The 24,062-nt window shown below is 37.3% G+C and overlaps 1 protein-coding gene across 1 annotated transcript in view; it reads left to right on the top strand.

The window, feature by feature from the left end:
- The window catches only part of LOC104072129 (serine/threonine-protein kinase MRCK beta-like), a 33,895-nt gene extending 10,784 nt beyond the window's left edge, over positions 1-23,111 (top strand). The window contains exons 3-12 of the mRNA XM_009580437.1: positions 2,837-2,920; positions 6,466-6,561; positions 11,078-11,226; positions 15,040-15,133; positions 16,392-16,592; positions 18,389-18,637; positions 19,613-19,692; positions 20,685-20,851; positions 20,951-21,070; positions 22,960-23,111. Of these exons, the coding sequence (XP_009578732.1) occupies positions 2,837-2,920; positions 6,466-6,561; positions 11,078-11,226; positions 15,040-15,133; positions 16,392-16,592; positions 18,389-18,637; positions 19,613-19,692; positions 20,685-20,851; positions 20,951-21,070; positions 22,960-23,111 (1,392 nt within the window). The remainder of the gene's footprint in view (positions 1-2,836; positions 2,921-6,465; positions 6,562-11,077; positions 11,227-15,039; positions 15,134-16,391; positions 16,593-18,388; positions 18,638-19,612; positions 19,693-20,684; positions 20,852-20,950; positions 21,071-22,959) is intronic.
- Positions 23,112-24,062: the final 951 nt, after the last annotated feature.

Genomic DNA, 24,062 nt, shown 5'->3' with positions numbered 1-24,062 from the left:
TCAGTGAGGAAACGCTGAGGTGTTTTATGGAACAAAGGGTGTAGGATTTTTTGCAGTATTGCAACAATATTCTTGCTTATAATAGTACTGAGTTTATCAAGGCATAATTTAGTTTGTGCTTCCCTGGATTGGTTCAGCCATCAATGAGGTTTGGGGTTTGCATTTCTGTTTGTTTTCTTAAAAAAAAAAAAAAGAAGAAAATCTTAATGATTAGAATGGGTTGAAAGGCAGGCCAAAGTTCTGTTACTTCTGTGAGGCATCTTCTGCACCTTACAGGTTTCTTTTCAGAGATAAAATTCTTGGGGAATTACCTATTTTGCTGTATGGATACATGAATTTTTCTGCTGGCACAAGAAGCTGTCCCACTGTCCCCCTTAAAACTAAAGCAGCAGCAGCATGTTTGCTGGTGCCATAACTTGATAACCACTTATTGTAAAAATATGAGTCGACTGCATCCCACTTCTTATTCCACAGAAGACGATTCTCTTCCTCCAGAAAGTTTAAATTGGGCTTTTTTTAAGCAGTCCTTTCAGTTGAAAATAAATAGCACTAATATAGATAGCAACTGAGGGATTGCTAAATAGGTCCTACATATTTGGATTCCTTTTTCTTTTTTCTTTTTTTTTTGTCCAGGCCTGTTCTCATTCACCGCTTTCTGTTCCAACATTTGCACAGCTCCTCAGCTGTGCGTGTCCTCCGCCATGCCAGGCTCACATTGCTCCTCAGCACTTGAGCACACTTCAAACCTCCGTCAGCCTGCAGTGCTTTCAGACAGTGATGGCCTTAGATAAAGTGCAGTAGATGCATATCGGGGTTCTGATTTGTGCACTATGTTTGTACGTAAATGGCTGAGCAGTTCTAGCCTTGTGGTGTAATGAAACCTGAATGTTGCTACTTCAGGGCTCGCAGACCTACGCTTGCAAATTGCTTCTGCCTCAGAGCTTTTGTTCGTCTGCAGCAGGTGCTCAGTTTGGTGTGTCCCTTCAGTGGAGATGGGGGTATTTCCTGAGTCGTCATGTTCTGTATGGAACAGAGTTTAAAATGTGTAGCAGGTAATGTCAGCATCTTGCAGTTTCCCAAAGCTTTTAATGTGCAGTTTGACTTACAGTGTGCGTTCAGCTCTATCAGGCAAATAATTCAATTACGTGTTTGCAGGGAGGTTGTTACAATGGCTTTTAACTGCAAGGCCATGACGAGGACAGGAACAAAGCTAAATGTTTTAGGCCATTACATAAGGTCAGCGTTGAACAGTTTCATATGTCCCAAAGAGCCTCAAGTGTCTGCAGCAGGTGTTTGTAGGCCAGGAGACACTGGTGTGTAATGTAGCTGTGGATGTTCTACATAGCTTACAGAAGCTGCTTCTTTGTGCTGTGTCTTTCCGAGCTGCGTTTAGGGACAGGTTCCCATGTCTTTGCTGTGATGGGTACCTGCTAGTCCTTCTCTTAAGATATGTTTCCATTACATGACTCTGTGTGCAGGTGTGTGCTAGGTGTTGCTCATCCATTATGTGACCTGGTGAGTGGAGCTTCACATACCGAGGGGTGGGAGGCTTAGGTATGCATCTGCAGAGTCAGATGTCTAAATGTGAATATCCCATTCTTGTGTTACTGGAGGAGCAGTCGTCCCTCTGCCTCTCATCTGGAGCTTCTTTATTGGCAAGGTGCAGGGAGGTATTATATTTCCCTCTTCCCTCCTCAGGATTTCTGACTTTGTGTAGTGTTGCTCTGCTTGATGCATTATTCCAACCTTGTTTTATAGTTAGCGTCTTAGAGTTGCTGCAGCTCCTGAATCCCTTATAGATAAGAGTTTTTAAGCAACAGAAGAGGCGAGCTGATGTGATTCCTGTTACTTTTCCCACTGCTATTTAGAGCTCTGTTAAAAGCCATGAAAGCTGGTTGGTTTTCTACTTCTGAAATAGCAACAAGCTGAGAAGCAGCAGAAATATTCAAGAAGTCCATGTATAGTCCTGTGAAAATGTTGCTGTCTTAGTGGTGATGCCTGCTTTTCTTTGCCAAGTGGAAGAATTTTGTGGAAATGATGGCTTTACTACAAGAAGAATTAGTTTTGGTCTTGAAGAATACAAGTCTTGGTGAAAATAAAGTCTTTGCATTCCTAAGCCTTGAAGTTTCTGTATTCTTCTGTTTTTTCTTCCACTGTACAGCTATGTGCACAACTACTGACTTCTTAATAGACCAGTCTGAGCAAGTCTAATATACAGGATGCATAGTAAAATGCTTCAAGCAAAATGATGAATAAGTAAATGAATATTGTTTTTGCTTCTTTTTAAATATCTGCATACAGTACACAAAAGCATGTTAATTTCCAAATATCTTTCAAGCTTCTGAAACCTGAAATGTGAAAACAAAATTAGTCAAATGTAGTGTATTTCTATTGACAGCACCCTTCCTTGTTTTCACAGGCTGTCCTTTTAAATGTTGCCTTATTGGCTGAAGGCATGGTATACAAGCATCGTTTGTTCTTTGCAAACAATGCAGCTTTACTACACATCTTCATATGAAAAGCTTCATACTCCTCCCGCATCATCCCCCGTGTACTTGATCGTGAGCACTTGACCACACATGGTGTGCTGTGCATCAAGTACATTGTAGTAATGCAGGAGGACTATAGAAGGAGCAAAGACTCAAGCTGTAATTTGTCAATGTGTGAGCTGATCGCTGGTGACTCCTTAGTAACTTATTTTATTAATATTTTGTTAATATTAAGATGTTTAAATATTGTATTTCTCCGACCATGCTTTTGTGTGAATATTAAGTTGTTTAAATGTTGTATTACTCTGACCATGCTTTTGTTAAATAAAGATATCTTATTATTTCAGGTTGCAGTTGTTAAAATGAAGTGTACAGAGCGCATTTATGCAATGAAAATTCTAAATAAATGGGAAATGCTTAAAAGGGCAGAGGTAAGTAATACGGTTCTCTAACAGACAGAATTTTTAAAATGACACTAGGAAAATTACACTGAAGCTCTTCCAGATTAGGAAAAATTATTTCATGAGCATAGGAGCTTCGTTCTTTTTTCTTTTTTTCTTAAGCTGTATTAGTGCAATCAAGTCTGACAGTCCCTTCCAGGCATCTGTCGTTCTCAGCATTACTGTGTATTCATTTACCAGACAGTTTGCCCTAGTTCTTACGCTGAATTTATTGGCCAAATTTTTGTTTACAATAAAGGCAAGTTAAAGACTTCATGAAAGCTGAGATTGGTGCTACTGTGACATTCACAGCTGTATACAAAAACATTATGAAAAGGTCTTTTTTTCTCTTGCATTCAGAAAGCGTACATTAAGGAGCTTTGCATCCTGCCGTTTGTAACAGGATTTATATAACTGGTGAAACTCCAACTAAATACTTTGGAATCACAGATTCAGATTGTAAAACAAAATGTGTTAAAAAGGTAAATCTGTTTAAAAAGGGGTATTTTTGATGAAAGGACATGTACATTGTCACAACAAATTAGGCAAATGTGAATAATTAGGATTAGGAAAGGACCTGCTGAGAATATGCCATGGGAAGTGGCATATTCCTCGAATTTGCATTTGCATCCTAGAATTTGCAGAATCCTACTCTTTGACTGTAGAGGAAAACCTTATGGCAAATGTAATATTATATAAATCAGCAGTTAAATGAACAATAGATTTTAGGTGAAAATACATGTAGTCCATCAATATTTGCAGCTGTTCTGTTAAGGGGCGAAGGCTAGCTGCTTGCTGAGGACTGAGCTTGCTGACCCTTCCCAGTTCCATTCTTCTGTCCCCTTCCTGACACCACCTCCCCCCAGCCTACCCTTCCTAGTCCTTCCCTTCCTTTCAGTGAGTCAGTGCCAGCTCTTTTCCTGTGAATAAATCTCCTCCTCCTTGTTAAGCCCCTCTTCACCACTGCGTTTGCCTGATTTAGTCACACTCTGTCCATCGGTCCATGCTCTCCTTTACAAGCGGTGGGCCAGCCGCTGCCACTCGGCTGTTCTTTGAGCTGTCAGGAGAGTTCATGCTCTTGGCTGTGCTGCATTGGCGGTTCTGCATTAAGCCTTCCCTCTATGGGGGAAATTTGGGGCCTTTTCTACACAGGTTTCAGTTGGATTAATTCATTGGTCCGTGTTGTTTTAAACCCCAATGCTTGTAGGGGGCTCCCAAAGTCTAATGGAAATACAGCTACGCTGGCTTATTTCAGTAATTTTTAAAGTGACTTAATTAAATGGCCTACCTAAATAGCTGAAACTTCTACATGTAGAGATGTCCTGAGAAGACAGCTGTTTACAAATTGTCTTCAAATTATGTGACTGACTCCTCTTATCCTCTCAGGCAGGCAAGAGGTGGAAGAGAGTTATCCACCAAGAAAGAGGTATAATGAGCAATAGTTTTCCCAATACACACTTAGGACAAGTAACAGTCCAGTTAAGTTCTCTTTCCACTCATTTTCCCCATCTACAAAGGACAATAAAGGACCTGTCTTCTCTGCTGTGCCCCTTTGTCTTTTCCTGTTCGGTTTGCTCACTTGATTTGGCTTTTCTGGATAAGCAAGACTTTATAACCTGCATATCAAGTTCATAAAACATCTGGGTGTTAAAATTTCCCAAATGTGGTAAAACTTGTTAGTTTTTAAAATGAAGCCTGCAAGAATACAGTAGCCTCTTAAGTGGGCAGTTCCACTGAAAAGCAGACTTCAGGTGTTTTATTATCCACTGTATGAGTGGTCTAAGCAGCACGTTGTCATACTGGTTTGTTTGTTTTGTGGATTGCAATATGAAACATTTTATGATTTACGAAACATAGCAACAAAGTTATCTAAACGCTGCTTATTTGTGTACTAGCTGCAAGAAAAAAAAAAACATGGTCAGAAGCCACTAAAATACAGGAAAGATTAGTGAATATCAACTGACATCCGTAAATGGGTTGCAAGCAAAAATAGGCATACCATTTATGTTGATAAGGTGGACCATTTGTATTCGTTGTTCTGACAGCAAAATACATAGTTGTTAGTGTATTACTGTTGACAGTTCCAAATAAGTCCTGACTGGCTGATTAGGTAGCTGTCATGCTTTTTCAAGGCACATCTCAAGGCCTTTTAAGCTAGTCTAAGCAGAAAAGGAGTCTTATACTTTGAATTCATGATGCAAAGTGTTCAGCAGCATTACTGGTTTTGAAGTGTTCATAACATTCCCTTGCTATTTGAGGTTGCACAGTGAACTGGATCAAGGAACTTCGAAAATAAACAAACTAGTTTTCCGTGTTGGCAGCCTCCTCACATCGTGGTGCCAGAACTGAGAAGTGCTGTGCTCTGGTGCTGCGGGCAGGGGGTAGGATTACTTGGAGCTGCTGTTGCTGCCAAACTTTTTGTAGAGTGATACTTTGGCCTTGCATTCATAAACCGTTAAACCACTCTCAGTTAACATTTAATTACAATTTACATTTCTTTGCACCAATAATTACTAACTTTACAACGTGACCACAATATGGTCTTCTTCAGTGGAAATGTAAACTGACTTTTGCTTCCTTAGGGGGAAAAAATGGTTGAGATACCTTTATAAGATATACTCAATATATGGTAAAGCTTGGGCTTCCCAGGAATTCCTTCCATAGGACATTTTCTAAGACGTCTGGACAAGTGGCAGTGACCAAAAAAAAAAAATCAATTATTATCCAGAACCCAAACACTTGAACTGCAGCTACCGAATATCCTAATAATGGCTCTTTGAATTGAGAGTAGTGAAAGAGTCCTCCCAAGTTCTGCATCTTGATAGTTCTGATCCAGTAAAAACATTAATATATTTTTATTAAGAAGGACTCGCTTGAAGTTTATGAAAGTTGGTTTTATGTAAAGATGCTGAGAAAACCTGTTACACAGAGCTTGCTTCTCTGAAGTGTTGCAGTGAGCTATTTGAAGTAGAGGAAAAATTACTGAAAATGAAAATGCATTATACTGGACGAAGATAAGACAGCAATAGTAAAGTCTGCCTATTTCCTATAGTGTGCTGGCAGTGTGTGGAACTGGAACTGTAATGTAAGTATAGGTGAAACTCTATTTACACAAAGGTCTTTTTCAGAAGTACCAGACTTACTTTCCTAGAGCCATTATCTTTCTGCTACAGATTGCGGTGACAAGTTATCATTTTTCTGGCTTTTAAAAATACATTATGGAACAAAGATTCAGTGTTGACTCAAATTGGTTTGTGGGCTTTTTGGTGTTTTGGAGGGGAGGTGTTGTGTGTTGGTTGTTTTTTTTTTTCTTTTGGTTTTTTTTTTTTTTTAAGTCACAGTCAGATTAGAGTGATTGAATGCTTGACTACAAACCTGCACAGATTCCCTGGTTTGTCACTTTTGCAGACTGAATTCCAATGAATAGAGACCTCTGTTCAGTAATTTTAAACAAACCCATAAAACGTCCATATATATTCATCCTGTGAAAATTGTTTGTTGATGTTGACAATGGCTTTTTCCCCTCTCTTCCTTAGACAGCTTGTTTCCGAGAGGAAAGAAATGTCTTGGTGAATGGAGATTGTCAGTGGATTACTACGTTGCACTATGCCTTTCAAGATGAGAACTATTTGGTATGTTTGATTCATCAGCAAATAAAAGGTTTAAGTTATGAAAGAACTTTATTTTTGGTACATTTAAGGATATTAGTGCAATAAGTCAGTCCATCTCGTGCGTTGCAGCAGTGTTTCAACATTCTTGTTTTCTCCTTGAAGAAATACTTCAAAGGGCTGACTGTAACTCCAGGAGAGTGAGAAAGTCATGTAGTACTACAGTATACAGAGGTTTAGTTAAGCACCTTAAATTAACTAATCTACCCTTACATAAAATATGTCATGCTTAAGTTTAATGTTTTGGATAACATTGCAATTAAATAATTTGAGAGGTGTTAACTCTGTGAAAATAAGAAATATTTTTATTTTATTTTGCAGAATGTCTTTTGAAGCAAGATTTTGTTTAAAAATGGCAAAAGTAATTTAAAATTAAATTTTAATTAATTTAAAATTTTTATTTTAAAAGCTGATTAAACTGGTATTTTAAAAGCCTCAGGGAAAAAAAGCAGCATATTTCTTAAAAGTATTTCAAATATGTTTTTAAATCAGCGGATTGGTCATCTTAGTAGTTTGAGAGACTTTAGCTACCATTTATAAAGGAAGTCATTACTCCTATTACATTTTTTAATGATGGGTTACTAGAACTGTAATATATAAGCTATGTTTACTTTAGTCACAGAATTCAGGAGAGTGCTGGTCAGGAGCAAAGTCAGTAAAGCCCCACCATACTGCAATATACTGAACCATAGAGCTTCCGTGTGGCTACTTGAGGCTGGGTTTGCAAACCTGCTATTTCTGTAACAACTGACATAGTTGTAGTGTGAAAGTTTTCACCTTCTTAACACTTTTTAGATAGTACCATAATAGCAAGTCATGATTATAAATAAGAAAAAAATTGTGTTGATAAAAAGGCTGTCAGTGAGCTTAGGAACTAAGCATATGAAAGAGTTAGAAAATACTCAGACTTTTTCACAGGTGCTGAAATGAAATGAATTATTTTGACTGTCATGTTGAAAGTATTTTCAGAATAACAAGCACATTCTAAGCAAGTAAGTAGTCGGGTCTTAGACCCTCAGTTACAGGCTATTTCCATTGAATGCTTTGTGACAGATCCAGATTTTCAACCTCTCGAAGTTTAGTTACCTCTGGCACTGCCTTATGAAGATAGCTCATAATTTCAAATTCCCTCAGAACCAAACAGCCTTCAGACTTGCATAAAAATAACCTAAGACATCCTGTAATGTAGTATTTCCAAGTAGCTTCTAAGAATGGAGCTACCTAAGGAAAAATTCTTAGCTGTGCAAGATAGCAAGCAGTAGTAATGACAGCATAGAGGGGGATCTAGTGTTGCTAATACCATTTTATACAAATCTGTTCCAAGTAAGCTATAACAGTATAATACATTTCTTTTCCCCAAGTTGCCAAAGACATTTAGATGGTGGAAGTTTCATTTGACAGCAGAATTTAGACATCTAGCATCTAATTTAAGATTCAGTATCTAAGAAAGCAACAACTGCCTGGCAGCCAAAGTCAGCAGATTCCCAGCTTGTCTGAGGTCTGGTTCTGCGTGTGCTGAGATGCTGCCTTCCAATTTGGTCTGTTACTTAGCATCCATCTCATGTAAATGTCTGGTGCTCACAGATGGAGTGTATCTGCATCTCAGTCACTCTGTTGTAAATGATGCGTGAAGAAAAGGTGAAACACATCAGGAAGTGACTTTCATCCAAAAACCTGGACAGAAGGTTCTCTTCCATACCATCTTAGTGGTTCACTTGTCCAGGGGCTTGTTCAGTTCTCTGCTCAGCTTGAAGAAGTTTATAGCCAGGTTTTTCCACATCTCAGGAGAGTGCGGCCATGTTACAGAACCTGAGCAGATTGGGTTTACTTTTTAGCTGCGCTGTTCATCCTTGATCCTTGTAGAATGGAATGCAAAGCTGAGAACAAAACAAGAACAGACAACAAAGCTTGGTTCTCTGACCTGGAGTGGACATCAGTCCTCTAAAAGAGAAAGCTCTAGGTTCTGGTGTCTGCTCCCAGTGATGTTGGTGCAGTATAGCTAATGGTGCTTAAGTGCAAAACCACGTAAGGTAACGATGAAGCCGAGCGAGAACCTTGGTGTTTTCCCACACCTAGGGCTTTGCTATCCTCCTCCGGCTGCATGATAAAGGGCTCAGAATGACACAAATAAAGAGAAGATGAGATGTTAAGGTAGAAAAGTCGTAGCTGCCCTTGGAGAGTCTAGAAGTTATTGGAGTTTTATTCCCTCTATTTAATATTAGTAGAGCACGTGATGATGCAGAATTTACATATAAGCAAGAAACACAAAATTCCACAAAATGCATATGTTCTGCAGTTAATTTTCTGGTTCTGCTTCTGTAATTTTAAAATGTTTGAGAGGCAAACACACCATGTGGTAGTATTTTCTAAACAGCCAACTTTTAAATGACATTACATGGAAATGCTAGGATGGCTTTTTTCTAATTCCTAGAAAGCTTTTTGTAGAGACAGTTTGAGTCAAAATGGGTTAAGTAAGTCTTTGGTGACTTTGCTGAAGTAGATACGGTGTAGATAAAACATAGTCCATGAATATTAGAAACATGCACGGGACCTGTAATCATGTAATCTCTTCCAGATTCAAATCTGTAAGTTTTCTTGTGCTTTACCAGAAAAATTTTCTTTCCCAGTCTCATTCATGAAGAGGGGCATATGTGTGTTTGTGTGCTGTCAGCCTCTTAAAGGCTCTGGCGTATTCATGAGAGTATTTTGATGTCTTTTTTTTTTCCTTTGATTTCCAACTACTCTCCTCCTGTTTGATGTAGTCACTTCTCTGGAAGAATGCGATACCTCTAGATTTCAGCATCTTAATACCCTTTATTTTAACCCCATGTGAAGGGAGAAGTGCCTTCTGGCAAGAAAATCATTGTGAATTGGAAGATGAATAAAATTTGGCTTTCTTATAGAAGAGGTCTTCCATCTTTCTCTGATCCAAGTGCCTCATTTCATGGGTCAGCTGAATTCTTGCTGAGTTATAAATGCTATGGGAGCTGAGGGAAGTGCATTACCTTTGCTGAGGGAAGTGCATTACCTCTTTGACAGGCATGCTATTTCAGCTCCCAAAGAAGCTTCTCTAAGCTCTCTTATACTTGATTTTGAGAGAAAATACTTTAATACAATATCCCTTTTAAAAGATTGCTGGTTCCTGTCTGTAGCCTTTTGTTTTCAAACATAATTGTTGTATGTGTACAGTGTTCCAACACATGTTTAAAATTCCTTAATGGGTTGTGCGGTACAGACTGATTTCAACATAAGTGATTAAATTTGCCTATCAGATTAAGCTATAATTTGAATATTATGGAGAAAAATGTCAAAACCTATGCCTTTCGGAGTTGCTCTTTTAAGCCAAAAGATAGTGAGGAAATGGTTAGTGTTGTACTTTATGTTCCTTTGGGTTCCTATCTTGTTTAATTTTTTTTCCCTTGTGGAAGATGAATCTGTGGCAGGGACAGTGGATTGCAGGTTGCTTTACCTTGAGGAGAAGAATGACTGCTTAGGAAAGTTATTTTCAGAATAAGCAAAGTTATTCCTAAAACCATGTATCAAAGCATCTTGGGAAGCATGGAACAAAATGGCTCAAGACTGGTAGTACCAGATAAAGTCATTATACTTGAAGTGATGGTCTGGATGTAGGTGGATATTGCTAGGAAATAACTAATATGTAATCGCTGTTTTGTGGTATGAGAAATAACTAGCAAGTCTGAGTCCTTTTCTTTCATATTACCCTATGTATGTTGGTTCTTTCCATGGATAGGATTGGCCTAGGAGGCTGTTTACTTTTTCATTGAAATGTGTTCAAAAGAACATAAATGTTTGATCTTTAAGTTTCCCACTGCTAATAGTGCCTCTGGCTTGACTGTGCTCCTGGCTTGTCATGATCATCCCTAATGCATAGTGTCATCAAGGTCCCGCCAGCTATGTTATGCATTCATGATGTGGCATGTGCCAAGATGAGTGTTTGAAGATGTTGATGTGATAAGTCCGACTTTTGGAACCACTAGTAGTATTGAAACGGTACCAAAACTAAAAGTAGTTATGAAATATATATTTTAGACTAAGCTGCATCAAGTATTGTTTTTAACTATAGTTTTTTTCTTCCTGTATCCTCTGGAAATGCTCAGTTTAAGGGTTGATAACCTACATTAGCTTTGGTGATACTAGATCATTTTCTTTGTGTGACACTGTAGTTAAGACAGAAATAAACTCACCCTGATTTACTCATTTGTTGCTGCCATATCTTGGTTGGGTTTTTTTTATGATAAGAACTGAACACTGATGTGTCACCCTTACTGTGATTAGTAAAGGAATATGGTATATTTTTACACTAAATAAGCAAATGATGACCAATTTTGACAACTTTCCCCAGGCATAGAAAAAAAAAAATTAGTGAAAGGATTTTTTTCAGCAGATAACTGAGGAACTTTAATTTTTTTTCTTACCACCTGTCTGTCAGTACTTAACTGCTTTATTTCTCTTTTTTCAGTATCTAGTGATGGACTACTATGTTGGTGGTGACTTACTGACACTTCTCAGTAAGTTTGAAGACAAACTTCCTGAAGATATGGCTAGGTTCTACATTGGTGAAATGGTGCTTGCTATACATTCCATACATGAGCTGCATTATGTGCACAGGTAAAATACTGTCTCACTTGGGAAAAAATACATGTACAGTTATACAACGTTAATCCTAAAGATATTGCTACATATGCAAATAGGCACAGTAGCCATAGGCAAACTGCTGTGGGTACTTGCTTACTATATATTGTATAAGCTATTACATTTTAAATACCAAGTTTTGATGGATTGATATTAGAAACAGTGACATTTATCTGACTAACCTTTTACTAAAGCTTTTATTTTTAATCAGGCTTCTTGACTTATTCTCAATTCACTTCATGAATATTTATCTGCCTTTGTCCAAGCCAACCTAGAAGTTTGAAGCAGTTTGAATTCTCTGCAAATGTTTAGACATTCTGCAAAACTTACACACAGTAAGCCCATGATAACATCAGTGCATCTATTTACCTGAGGTCATCCTCAAACAGTTTTTGTAATGAGTGGGCATGTGCCTGTCTAATTGTTTCTGCACACAGGATGTATATTCCAGATCAGTGCCTACCATCATGTTAACTTAGGTTGTGTTCTGTAGTAGTGAAGAATATATAATATTCCTTATTCTTTGTCAGAGGAAACTGGTCAGGAAGGTAGACTACACTTTGTATGCTTCTTTTTTGGCTTCCTCTTGGAGGAACTGTTTTAGAAGAGCTGTGAGTAATGCAAAGGAGGCACTTGATAAATATTTTGTTTCATCGTTGCAAGAATCTGGATCAAGTGAGAATTTCTATCCTTTGTTTGCTTTTCAAATTTAACAACTATGTATGATATGTCAATTAAAAACAAAATTATACTAATTCTGGAAACCTTTGCAGTTGTCTCTTTATATGCTGACTTTGTAGCTTGATTTCGGTAAACAGAAGTTAGAAAATGCAGAGTGTGAGAGTAGTGAGGTTTTTGAATTAACTGAAAACTGCTTATGGCTGTACAAGTAGGTTCATGATAGGTCACTGAAATCCAGGCTCAGGAGAAACGGACTTCATACTAGCGCTGTATCTGACTTGGCAGGTACATCTTGGCCAGGACCCTTTACCTCTTTACGCCTTTATTTCTTAGTCTGTGAAATAAGGACAGTTTTACTGTCTCTTTTATGAAATTTATGGGTGAAAACCGTTAGATAAACAATTAACGTTTTATTTACAATTAACATTTAAAAGACACAGGGAATTCTCAAACTATAACACTTTGAACTCTTCTGCTTGGACTTTGATCACTGTTTCAAAAATTAAAAAGAGAAAAGGTACATAAACTCTGTAATAGTCCTGTGAGTAAATGTGGACAATACATGGGGATTCAAAAATGTTATGGACTCAGAAGTTCACCAGAGGCTCCATTGCACCCATTTCTGAGGAAAGTGGCCTGACTAACTGACCAGCTACATCTTTGCATGAGGCTGAGTGAACATCTGTTGTGGCGATAGGAATGAATGGCTCTGAGGCCAAAACATACGCTTTGAATAGGAGATGTATGAATGCCTGAAAAATTACTGCTTGGCAACTGGAATGGATTAGGAGGAAGCATGATTGCTCTGGAGAGGATTTCAAGGACCCTTTAAAGGCTTATATGACCTGTTAGCTGTAGATAGGAAACAGTGGAGCTCAGAGATGAGGCATTAAGCATTTCTGAACAGAAACAGTGTTCCCTTAGGCAAGCGAGAGCTGCATGCAAAGCAGAAAAGCAGAGATGTGTTGGATGACATTGGCTCATGCTTCAAATGGCACTGTGAGCAGTGTTCTTTAAAAAACAAACAAACAAAAAAATTGGTGTATAGTTGTATATAAGCTTTAATAGTCCTCTGCACCTACTGAGCTTGACTTGTGGTTATGGGACTGTAAGGGAATGTTGACAGTATCTGGAACTGAAATGCATGGAATAAGTTTAACAATAGAAAATTAGTAGTGAGTTTATTGGGAAAGCATAGTGAGATGATCTCATTTTCTGGGTTAGCACATATTTTTCTGTATTATAACAAGTAAGTAAGCATTTAATTTATGTTGACAGGCATAGATTAGCATTTACTCTTTTGTCTTAATACTGCTAATGAGCAACAGTGTTAGTGAAGTTTCAGTAATGAATTTCAAAGCATTAGCCCTTGGTTGAAAAGTGTTAATTCAAGTTTGTGTTGGAAAAAATTATCAGATTGGCAGGATTTTTACACATATGAGGACCCTTTGTTAAACCTATCATGGTTTTTCTCATAAGTCTCCTCAAGTGTGAACTGTGGAATTCAGCACCTTAAAAATCAGAAATTGTCAGCTTCCACATCTATGTAGCAAGGTGTATTAGAGCACTTTTTTTTAACTTGTTCCTGGTAATTCTAGTCTCTTTTTCAAAAATTAAGCTGAAGGTATTGTACATTTTTTAAGTTTTTGAGCACATGCAGTGGCATTTGGAACTTCCCATTTGAAAAGGAATACAGTATTTTATGGTGCAGCAAGACTGGTGGGTTTAACATAAAGCATATGTAGTTTTATTTATTACTAATAGATAGTATTATTTGAATAAATATGATATCTTAAAAAAACCCCAAATCAATACATTTATAGGTTTAGTTATCTTTTTTGGCTAGCTCAGATAAATAATAATATTTCAAAATGGCATGGTGATATGCTAGCATGTTGGGAGCTGATCCTGGGTAGAGTTTACTGAAGAAAGGGAAGGAGACTGATATATGTTACCTTGGAAGGCATGGATGTTCTCCTTTTTAGCCTGCAGAATTGGTACATAACTGAGTTGATTTCTGCACTTGCTCTTCTCCCTTCCTTTCTCACCACCTTCCTAATGTATTGGCTAGGCACTCTTAACAACATTTGGGATATTTTGAGGCTATTAATTTAAAAAAAAAAAAAAAACCACAACACAAACAGCATAGTGTGTATCAGGACTGTCTTATTAAGTTGTCTGGATGATTGATCTTTTACTGATACTTTACTTTGTGTGAATTTGAGTACAAAGTGGTAAAATAAAATGTGGTTAATTGGTGGGCTAAATTCAATTAACATGCTCTTTAGTAAATCCTTTTTGGCTGCCTTCCTGATTTCAAAAAGAATGTAAAATAATGAGCTAGAATGAAATGGGAATCTTAGTTCCATGTCGTTTAGTAGCCTTAGCATGCTGTATACCGTTTTATACCCTGCTATATCTGTAAGAACAGGAAGGACACAGTTTGATATTGGAGACCTGCTAATGTTACTGTACCCTGTTGAAATGGCATTGCCCTGATCCCAGAGCTGGGGGAATTCAGTGGCTTGTAGAGTAACTGCTGCATGTACACAGGATGCAAAGGTCTTTAGGTATCCATAGAAGCCAATGTGCTGTGCAATAGTGTATAGGAAGTCTTGAATAGCAAATGAAGAATACTGGCCAACAGAAATGCTGAACAAAATTTAGAAGCAGTAAAAAAATCTTCCTAGATAAGAAGTTAGAAGTTAGTTATAAATCTTGGCAAAAACCATGAGATAAAAAGATTGCCTTTTCTCTTTTATCTTTCTTGCCTCTAAACAATATATTGTGATATATATAATCTTGAAATTATGTTGATGAACTGCCTGTTACAGTCAGTATGACCACTGTAATTGTTCTGCTTGGTTATTTGACCTTTCAGAGTTCAACTTAGATGAGCGTGAAAATGTGATGTAATCTAAAGCTTCAATATTGCAGGCAAAGTTTTAAGTTGGGCAGGAGGAGAGAGTCATAACTAGTGCAATAAAAAGATTTTGCGTCAGTGGGTATCCAACATAAAATTCTTTGTTATTCTGATGCAAGATTAATTTTTACAAGCAGAGCTAATACTATATGTTTAAATCTTTTCACTTCTTTCTATTCTAACAGGGACATAAAGCCTGATAATGTCCTTTTGGACGTGAATGGCCACATACGACTGGCAGACTTTGGATCCTGTCTGAAAATGAGTGAAGATGGCACAGTATGTATGATGAAAAATTTATTTGGGTCACTGTTAGTGGGACCTTTTAAGTGAGTTGCTGGTCTTAAAGCTATTAGACATTGTCAGCGTGCGTCAGGGAGGTGAGAGATTATAAGCTTATTGACACGCTAAAAATTGAGGGAAGTGTACAATTCAAGATATTTATAAAAACACTTTTGACATCTTCATGTCCTGTTTTACAGGCTGCTACCTTTTAAAGTTATCCTTGGCTATGTTTTTCTATCTTTCACCTTTTCTCCTACTAGCTGTTTGAGTTCTCATGAGATTTTTAGGAACTGTCCAAAGACCCTGTGTTAAAAAAGGATAGAAGTTTGATATTATTTATGTGCTGGAATCATAGGTGACCAGGAACCTAGCAGCCCTGACAGATTTGAAGTATAAGTCATTCAAAATGAGGAGATAATTAATAAGAAGTTTATTTTATATGCCTGTTACAAATCCAACAGCAACATCATGGTAATTGGCTGTCTTGTGCACCAGATTGGATACACCCCTAAAAGCTAAATCACTCTTTTTTTTTGTTTGTTTTGCCTAGTGTAGGGTGCTTCCAGAGGTGCCAATCCTGCTAAAATATGGCATGCAATATCATTCACTGATTTTTGGCACAAACTCAAGTCTTGGTGGCATTCTGTAGTCATAAAATGCCTGTCAATGATTTAGCATATTAAAATGCAAAATTAATTGGAAGGAGCCGTTATAACTCTATGTGAATCCTGAGAACATATTCCTAGAGATCAGAGCGGCTCTGCGACTGCCCAGTTGCACAACTATGCAATAAGCCTTAAACCAATTTCTGACATACTAAAAATAGGGGTCTGTCTTCAAATGAAACTGTAAAACTCGGGCGTAGGACTTGAACTCCCTGCTTATTCATTTCTCATTTCAACTTCTGGCAGCCAACTGCAATTTTAAAGTATAAACAGATACAAAGGCAAAACATTTTCTCCTCTTGTCTTTCTGGTTTCTCACAACAGGTATAACTGTTTCGGGTTTCTACTGTGTTCAGAATAAAATGTATCAACTGATTTTATGCAGAAGTAGACTGGAACTTAATCTTTGCAGTCTTTGTTACTTTCTTAATATTTTCTTTATTTTGTTGCTGTGATTTTATAAATCTCTTCCCTTTCCAAAAATTATGTCCTGTTGTCTCTGTTTGTCACAAATACTAGTGTGTGAGTGAGAAAGTTGCTGAGAGAACCTGAAAACTTATGAGAATTATGTTTGCCTTATTTTTAAGGTACAATCATCAGTAGCAGTGGGTACACCTGACTACATCTCCCCTGAGATACTGCAAGCAATGGAAGATGGAATGGGAAAATATGGACCTGAATGTGACTGGTGGTCACTGGGTGTCTGCATGTATGAAATGCTGTATGGTGAAACACCCTTTTATGCAGAGTCATTAGTGGAAACTTACGGGAAGATTATGAATCATGAAGTAAGAGATATATTAAATCTCTATGTATTCACTGAGATTATAATGTTTACGGGGAAACTGTTACCACTTGAAGATATTGGAGTGATGGTAGTTTTTGCTTTTTCACGATGGTTTAGAACCATATCATGTAGGTTTGTTGGTTCAAGTTTTAAGAATGTTTGCTTTTTTGTCAAATTGAAATTTTTCTCTAAATGCTGATGTTTTTCTTGTTGGAAAATCTAAGCAGACTTCACAAAATCGAAATTAAAACCACCTCTAATGTTAGGCCCATTTAAAGTTTCCTCTGGGCTGTGCAGGAGAAATGAAGTAACTCATTATTTACACAGCTGCGCACATTTTCTGTCACACTGATAACAGAACAAAAAAGGGAACAGGCAAGTCAACTGGTGTCGACATGAGCTGCATGAGGAACATGAGGTCAGGGGGAGTTGCCCTGAGTGGAAGTGGTAGAAAAACGTGAATTTGAGCTTCATGAAGAACATGAGGTTAGGGGGTTTGTCCAGGGTCAAGTGGTAGAGAAGAGTTAGAACTTCTGGGTGCATTTTGAACATTAGAGAACAAGAATAAATCGGTTCATGGTGTCCTTTCAAGAGCTGTATTAGGAGGCTGTGTTTATGTGCATACTTATCCTAGGTAGCCAGAAGCTGTTGCATAGGGTGTATTGTTGCATTTTCTTCTCCCCAGGATGAGTGCAGTTTACTGGTGTTTACAATGCTGTGCTCTCACAGTGAAGCAGTGATGGATAAGACATGAAATCCTTGCCAGTGCTGACACCCTTGCTGTGATGAATATTAATCTCTCTCTTGCTTTAATTTCTTCAATGAACTAGCTGGTTGCAAATGTAACTAGCATAAACTCTGGCTACCTGGTTCTTAAAGTACTTGGGAGGAAATTTGAAGCTGTTGTCCTGCAGACTTAATATTTTAATCTCATTTGGACACACAGTCAATATGATTGTATGTTTTTCAATGGAAGTTTTAAAGTTTAATTTCAGTTATATTGGTTTGGTCCCTAATGATCTCATTTTAAACTTGAAAAGTTGTATTATAAAAAGATAGATATATATGCTATTGTCCTTTATTGAAAAAACACAAACCAGAAAGCCCTTCTTGACTATACAGTGGTAGTAGTAGCAAGCTAAAATACAGAAAAAGTTTCCCCAATTTTTATCTAGAGTAATTTCAGATGTTAGTGATAAGTACAATTTTTAGATCTTCTGTTTGTTTATGATAATATAAATCTTTGCTAAATGTAGATTATATTTTGGTAAGAAAAACAGGTATTTAACCTATAAATTAGAAAAATACATCCTTAAATATAACAACATTTTGTTAAGAATTGACTACCATCATGGGTTTTTAAGAGTTGAAGGTAATAAAATCTCAAGGAGCACATCTTCAGGGAGTCGGTGGATCTGTGACTAAGAATACCATTGAGGGTCTGCTTTTATTGTATGATCTTTAATACGTTGTAGTGTGTCAAAATTCCTGTATGTCTTTAAAAAAAAAGTTTGCTTTTCCTCATAGAGTTACTATAATTGCAGTTAGTTTCAAATGGATCTGTATTAAAGAAATTGAGAAACGATTACTTGTGCTCAAAATCCATTTTAAGACAAAAAGTCTGTCACTGAATGTATTGCATTGTGCTCTGCCACTGCTCGCTGGAACTAGAACAATGTTTGACTATTCATTTCCAGTTTTATTGGTGTAATTTAGCACGTTCTTTTTGAACCTACTGTTGAAAGTTATGGAACGGATTCCTTCTCTAAAAAATTCTCTATTTGTTTTGTTTTCTAGGAACGATTTCAGTTTCCATCCCATGTTACAGATGTATCTGAAGAAGCAAAAGATCTTATTCAGCGACTTATCTGCAGTAGGGAGCGTAGACTGGGACAGAATGGAATAGAGGATTTTAAGTCTCATGCATTTTTTGAAGGACTTAATTGGGATAACATCCGAAACCTAGAAGCACCTTACATTCCAGATGTTAGCAGTCCTTCTGACACCTCAAACTTTGATGTAGATGATGATGTATTAAGAAATCCAGTGAGTCTTTGTTTTTAAATATTACTAATGCAAGTATGCAACCTTGCTGCACTATAAGGTAGTAGTGAGAACTTATTTCAAAATAAGTAATGTAAGAGATGAAAAATAAGTCATTTCAAATGTGAAAAATTCAAGTTTTTCATCTCTCTGGCATTTTGGGTTGTCAGAAATCGCGAGCTGCTTTTCTAAATGGTAGCACTTGCCAAAATGGACTACTGTTACATGGTCAGTCAAAGTTAAAACATATTTTGGTGGGGAAAAACCCTTAGTTGCCCTTTTAGTTTACCTTTACAAGGAGCTAATATTTGGATTTATTCCTTTTCAAAGGTGAAAAAAAAAATGTCTTCAGAAATACACATATTCTCTATGCAGCTTGCGATCACAGCTGTCCAGATGAGAGAGCTCACACTGCTACTTCTCCACTCACTTAAGGACCAGGAGGTTGCTTTTTGGAGTGAGAACACTGGTGTTCCCTCCTCCATTTCTGTTGTGTAGTAATTTCCAAACTCGGGTTAGGAGAAGCAGAGGGCTTTTGTGGTAATTTATTCATCAGCTTGTATTCCAAGAAATGAAGAGTTTTTGGCATGTTTTTTTATTATCTAACAGTAACTAGCATACTAAAACTAACAGCATGCATTTTGGTGCCAGGTCACTTTTAATTAGGAACTTGAAATTTCGGGTTTTCTTTTACTGTTTACATTGTGCTTTGAACTTGTTGAAATGCTGCCCTTTCAAGTGCCAGTTCAAGAGACTCCTAAATTCAGGTCATTATATTAAGTGACCTAATCTGAAATAAAGTTCGTCCAGGGACAGTGGAAGGCTATACAATGAAGCATAACTGCCAATTGTCAGTTGGTATGCGCTAAGAAAAGTCTTTCCGTTAGCTGTCTCTCTTTAACTGTTGAGGCTAAATCAAATGCCTTTAGCTCTGTATGGGTTCTCTTTCGGGTTTTCATGCATGTTGTTTTCATGCAGGAAGTGGTGCCACCAAGTTCTCATACAGGCTTTTCTGGATTGCATTTGCCATTCGTTGGGTTTACATACACAACTGATAGGTAAGCAAAGGGTATGTTGTTCATTAAACTTGTTTCCCAAATGCAGCTAATTCTAGGAAATTCTCATTTTTATAAACATGTAGAAAGGTTGATGTCCATAGGTGTACCTGTGGATAAACCTTTATCCCTTTTTTTTTTTTTCCAAGTGTCTGAACATGTTTTGATCATGCTTGCCAAGATTAGATGCTTTTGTATTTAATATTTTATCTTCTTGAAATGAATGGAAGTTAAGGGACTAGATGTGTCACTTGCAATTGGGTATAGACTTGCTGTTCCTGCACTGAGAGGCTGAGAGCAAGTCTTGTGCACATTGCATGTCTGCCAGGAACAGTTCAGGATTAGCTCATGGGTCCAAAGCCCTGCTGGTAGGGTAAGCTAACATAGATGGTTCTGAGCATGGACAAAGTGGCTCACTTTGCACGTCTTTGAAATGGCCTCCATCTGACTTCAGAGATCCCTTAAACATATACTTGTCTCTGATCTTAAGGTTATTCTGCCCTGTTTGTTATTCCGTTATTTCCCTTTGCTGGGGTTTGTTACCCCATGCAATACTATTTCAGAAAGAACCCAGTACACGCATCTCATCCTTTTCAGAGTGAGATCATGTGGCTTAACTGAAATCCATCTTTGTCACACTTCAAACTTTTGGGTTTGTTTCTCGGCTCTCTCAGTGCACATACGCTTACTTTGCTGTCAGGTACTAGTAACCTTTGGCATAGGAGAGCTAACATTTTCAATCATTTAGGCAGTTTGTAAAGTGAATATACGTCCGCATCATTAAAGTCCTGAATGCAGGTATCTTAATTCTACAGCAGCAAACACAGTAGCTAGGGAATAATAACTTAATCTACCTTGACATCTGTATCTCAACAGTACTGCACTAATTGTTCTTGTAAATTTAAGGTATGTATTTGGTGGAATCCCAGCATGTCCCTACTATAGATTGCTGTGAGTATTTATTAAAATGTCCTAACTTACGTATTTCTTTTCAGCTCTTTATCTGATAGAGGCACTTTAAAGAGTGCGATGCAGTCTGACACTGTAACCAAAGATATGGATGTACAGCGTGACTTAAAGAACACTTCACAAATAGAAGGCTATGAAAAGAAAATACGGAAATTAGAGCAAGAAAAACAGGATTTGAACAGAAAACTGCAAGGTTAGTGGTTTATATTTGTTTGGATTCTTAGTTCTGCTCATTAGGAGGAATTGGAATGTATTTTATTGAAAACCTTTTCCTTCCTTTTCTGGTTTTAAGAATCTACACAGACAATGCAGAACCTCCAGGGTCCAGCATGTGTTACAGTAAATACAAGCCGTGATAAGGAAATAAAAAAATTAAATGAAGAAATTGAACGGTTGAAGAACAAATTAACAGGTAAGCCTCTGGCATGGTAATTACAGTGATGCAATTTAATGTTACTAGGAGTAGCAAAATATGTACTGTGTTTTTGCAATGAGTAAAATTAATGTTCTTGAAGTGCTAAAAAAAAAAAAACGGAGCGTTTTTTAAAGTCTTGTTCAATATTAAGAGGAATTTCAGTTTTTCCAGTGAGCACTTAACTTTTTCTTCCACTTGCTCGGCCTGATAGCATATACTAGCATGGGGAGTCTAGAGTACAATGAATTGTCTAGATGGGTTCAGTTAAATATTTTTTGTGACATTTCTAGAAGTCTCAAGAGATTCTCTTACTCCTCCTTTTGGGGGGTGGGTATTGTTTTGGAGGGCTTTTACTGGAGGTAGGTGTAAGAGGCAGTGGGGAGGGAAAACTAGTTGCTCTTTAGTAATGTAAGGGTGGGAGGATGTGTAATAATAGTTCACATTAAAATATTTCTGAGCTCCTGCTCCCTTTGTGTTTCTGTCTGGTGATGCATTAACTAGGAAGCACTGAGCATTGCAGAAAAACAAATACTGGCATCTGTCCTGAGAGAAGACTGACTCATCCATATCACTGAAAATCTGTTGCTTGACAATGCTATTAGTTTATCCATACAAACCTCCTCTTAGCATCTAACTTTTAAGTGGGAATCAGTGATAAACAAAATGGTAGTTTTGAATCCTAATGACTCGGCTGAGAGGTTTGTAGGGGCCTGTAGTATAACGTAAGTGAGTTCAGATGCTGAGTTGCTGATGTTGATTTCCGCTTCCCCCCCCACGCCCCCCGCAGTTTGGCAATATACCCCCTTTGTAAGTGCATGCATTGCAAAAATCAGCTCAGCTCTCCTAAGCAGATTACCCTTCCAAAAAAAGCTATTCTTGTATATTCTGAAATTAGGTTTGAGTCAAAGTAGTTAGATTAACGTGCTACTTCTGCAAATGGTTCACATTTATCTAGCTCTTCAGCCGATGGTGTCCTGTTAAATATAAAAACTAGCAGTATGATCTTGTTTAAAAAGAAGTAGTATTGGTTTGCGTGGAGTGGGAGGAGGTTTGTGCTGAAATGAGAAAAGGAATAATACTTCAATCGTTACAGCAGTGCTTGGGATCCTTAATACATAGGTCCAATTTCCTGTTCTGCCACAGACATCAGTGGAACTTGAGTGAGACAGTTATTCCCTGTGCAATTTATTTATTTGTTTAAAAGAAGTAATAATTAAAACCAAATGGAGAATGGCAGTTCATTTTCTTACTAGCTCTTAAGACTGAGCAGAAATATATAAAGGTGTTTAGTTTGTTGCACTTAAAGGTGATAATTTCAAATCAAATTTGTTTAATTTTCTTTGAGAGTAAAGAGAGAATGATCAGGAGAATATACTGCCAGGAATATGGGCAGTCGAGTCGGGTCTCCAACCTGCCTCGTGCAGGATGGTATTTCCTTCTCAGATTGTGAGTTCTTATCCACTCCAAAATAAATAGTCCTTTCCTGTCTTGCTGGATGCACTAATGACTGACTGTAGCCTTGCTTGTCATATAATGAAAACTATTTAGGAGACAAATTACTAGAACTGGAATTTGAACAACTCAAGTTTATTTCAATGTTTTCAAGGGCTAGAAGTTGCATTCCTTAAAAACAAAACAAAGCCCTGTGCTAAGGCTTTTTCACTTCAAGAGATCACAGTCTTTGGGAGGATTTCTTTAATAGGTTGAGAAAATTAAAATTAAATGGAGCTGTCAATGCCCAAAATTACCTTAAACAGTCTAAAATGGTGGGAACGGGAAAGAAGTTGATTTTCCAAACAAAGTGATGCCAGTTTGCTTGAGTAATGTTGCGTGCTTTATTGGTGTAAATTTGGGACCAGTTACCTTTAATATGTATTAATCTACAGATATAAGTAAACTGGAAGGACAGCTTGCAGATGCAGTGTCTTTTCGACAAGAACATGAAGACTCTATACACAAGTTGAAAGGACTAGAAAAACAGTGCAGAGTACTGCGGCAAGAAAAGGAGGACCTTCATAAGGTATTGATCCAAAGATAGATACGTTTAAAAATAGTCATGTAAGTAGTTATAGAACAGTTTTGTTGCGACTGCAATTTTGGTGTTTTAAATGCTGCTTTTTAAAACTATACTGAGATGTTAGTGAACCTGTTAATTTCATTTGCAATACAGTAGTTTTCCAAAATAGGACACTTTCTTTTTTGGAAGTTGATAGGCATCTTATTTATTTCAAATGTGTTCTGCTAGGTGGAACAAACACCGAAAGAATGGTTTTAGTTTAACTATTTAATTATTCTCAACTGTTTCAATATACACAGGAGTTAAATCAGATCTATGGCTAGTCGTCAGTCAGTCCTGTAGATACCAAAAAGCATGCATATATATATGACAGAGTTAATAGAGCTAGGTCACTGCTCCAGCTTGAGCCCACTTACTCTTTGTAATACCAAAAGGTTAATTATTGCTTAAGGCTGAGGATGACTTTTAGGTAATTGCTGAGTTTATTTACTGTTGTGTAAATTACACCTTTGTTTGCTTCCTAAAATGTAACAGTATCTTAGTTTAAATCAGCAAAATATTTTGCAGTAGTAAATAGGGGTTTGCATACACTACATACCAGTTTCAATAATATCAAAAAAAGCTACCTCTATTCAAATAGCTGGTTTTGGAAAAGTCTAGCAGCTGTATTGTTCACATGGCTTTTAGATGGACTCAAAAGTAATCCATGGGCCAAAATCTTTGGGGTTTTTGTCCACTAGAATTTAACAGTTTCTCTTCTGTCTGTTAACCACTGGTAAGGGTTATTTACCAGAGTGTATGAGTAGCAGAGAAGGCAAATCTGCTCCTCCTGATTTGAACACATGTCTTTTGGGAAGTTAATGAATGCTCCTGTAATACTCCTACTAACGGCAGAATGTTTTAGAAGTCCTTTGGCCAGTATACATTTATTCTGTTGTCTAGTTTTGCTCTTTTTCTTCCCCTCCCCCCCTC

The sequence above is a fragment of the Fulmarus glacialis genome, unplaced genomic scaffold, assembly GCF_000690835.1.
Source record: "Fulmarus glacialis isolate BGI_N327 unplaced genomic scaffold, ASM69083v1 scaffold45486, whole genome shotgun sequence".
Lineage (NCBI taxonomy): Eukaryota > Metazoa > Chordata > Aves > Procellariiformes > Procellariidae > Fulmarus > Fulmarus glacialis.
The sequence above is the reverse complement of the archived record's forward strand: the minus strand, read 5'-3'. Positions and strand labels throughout refer to the sequence as shown.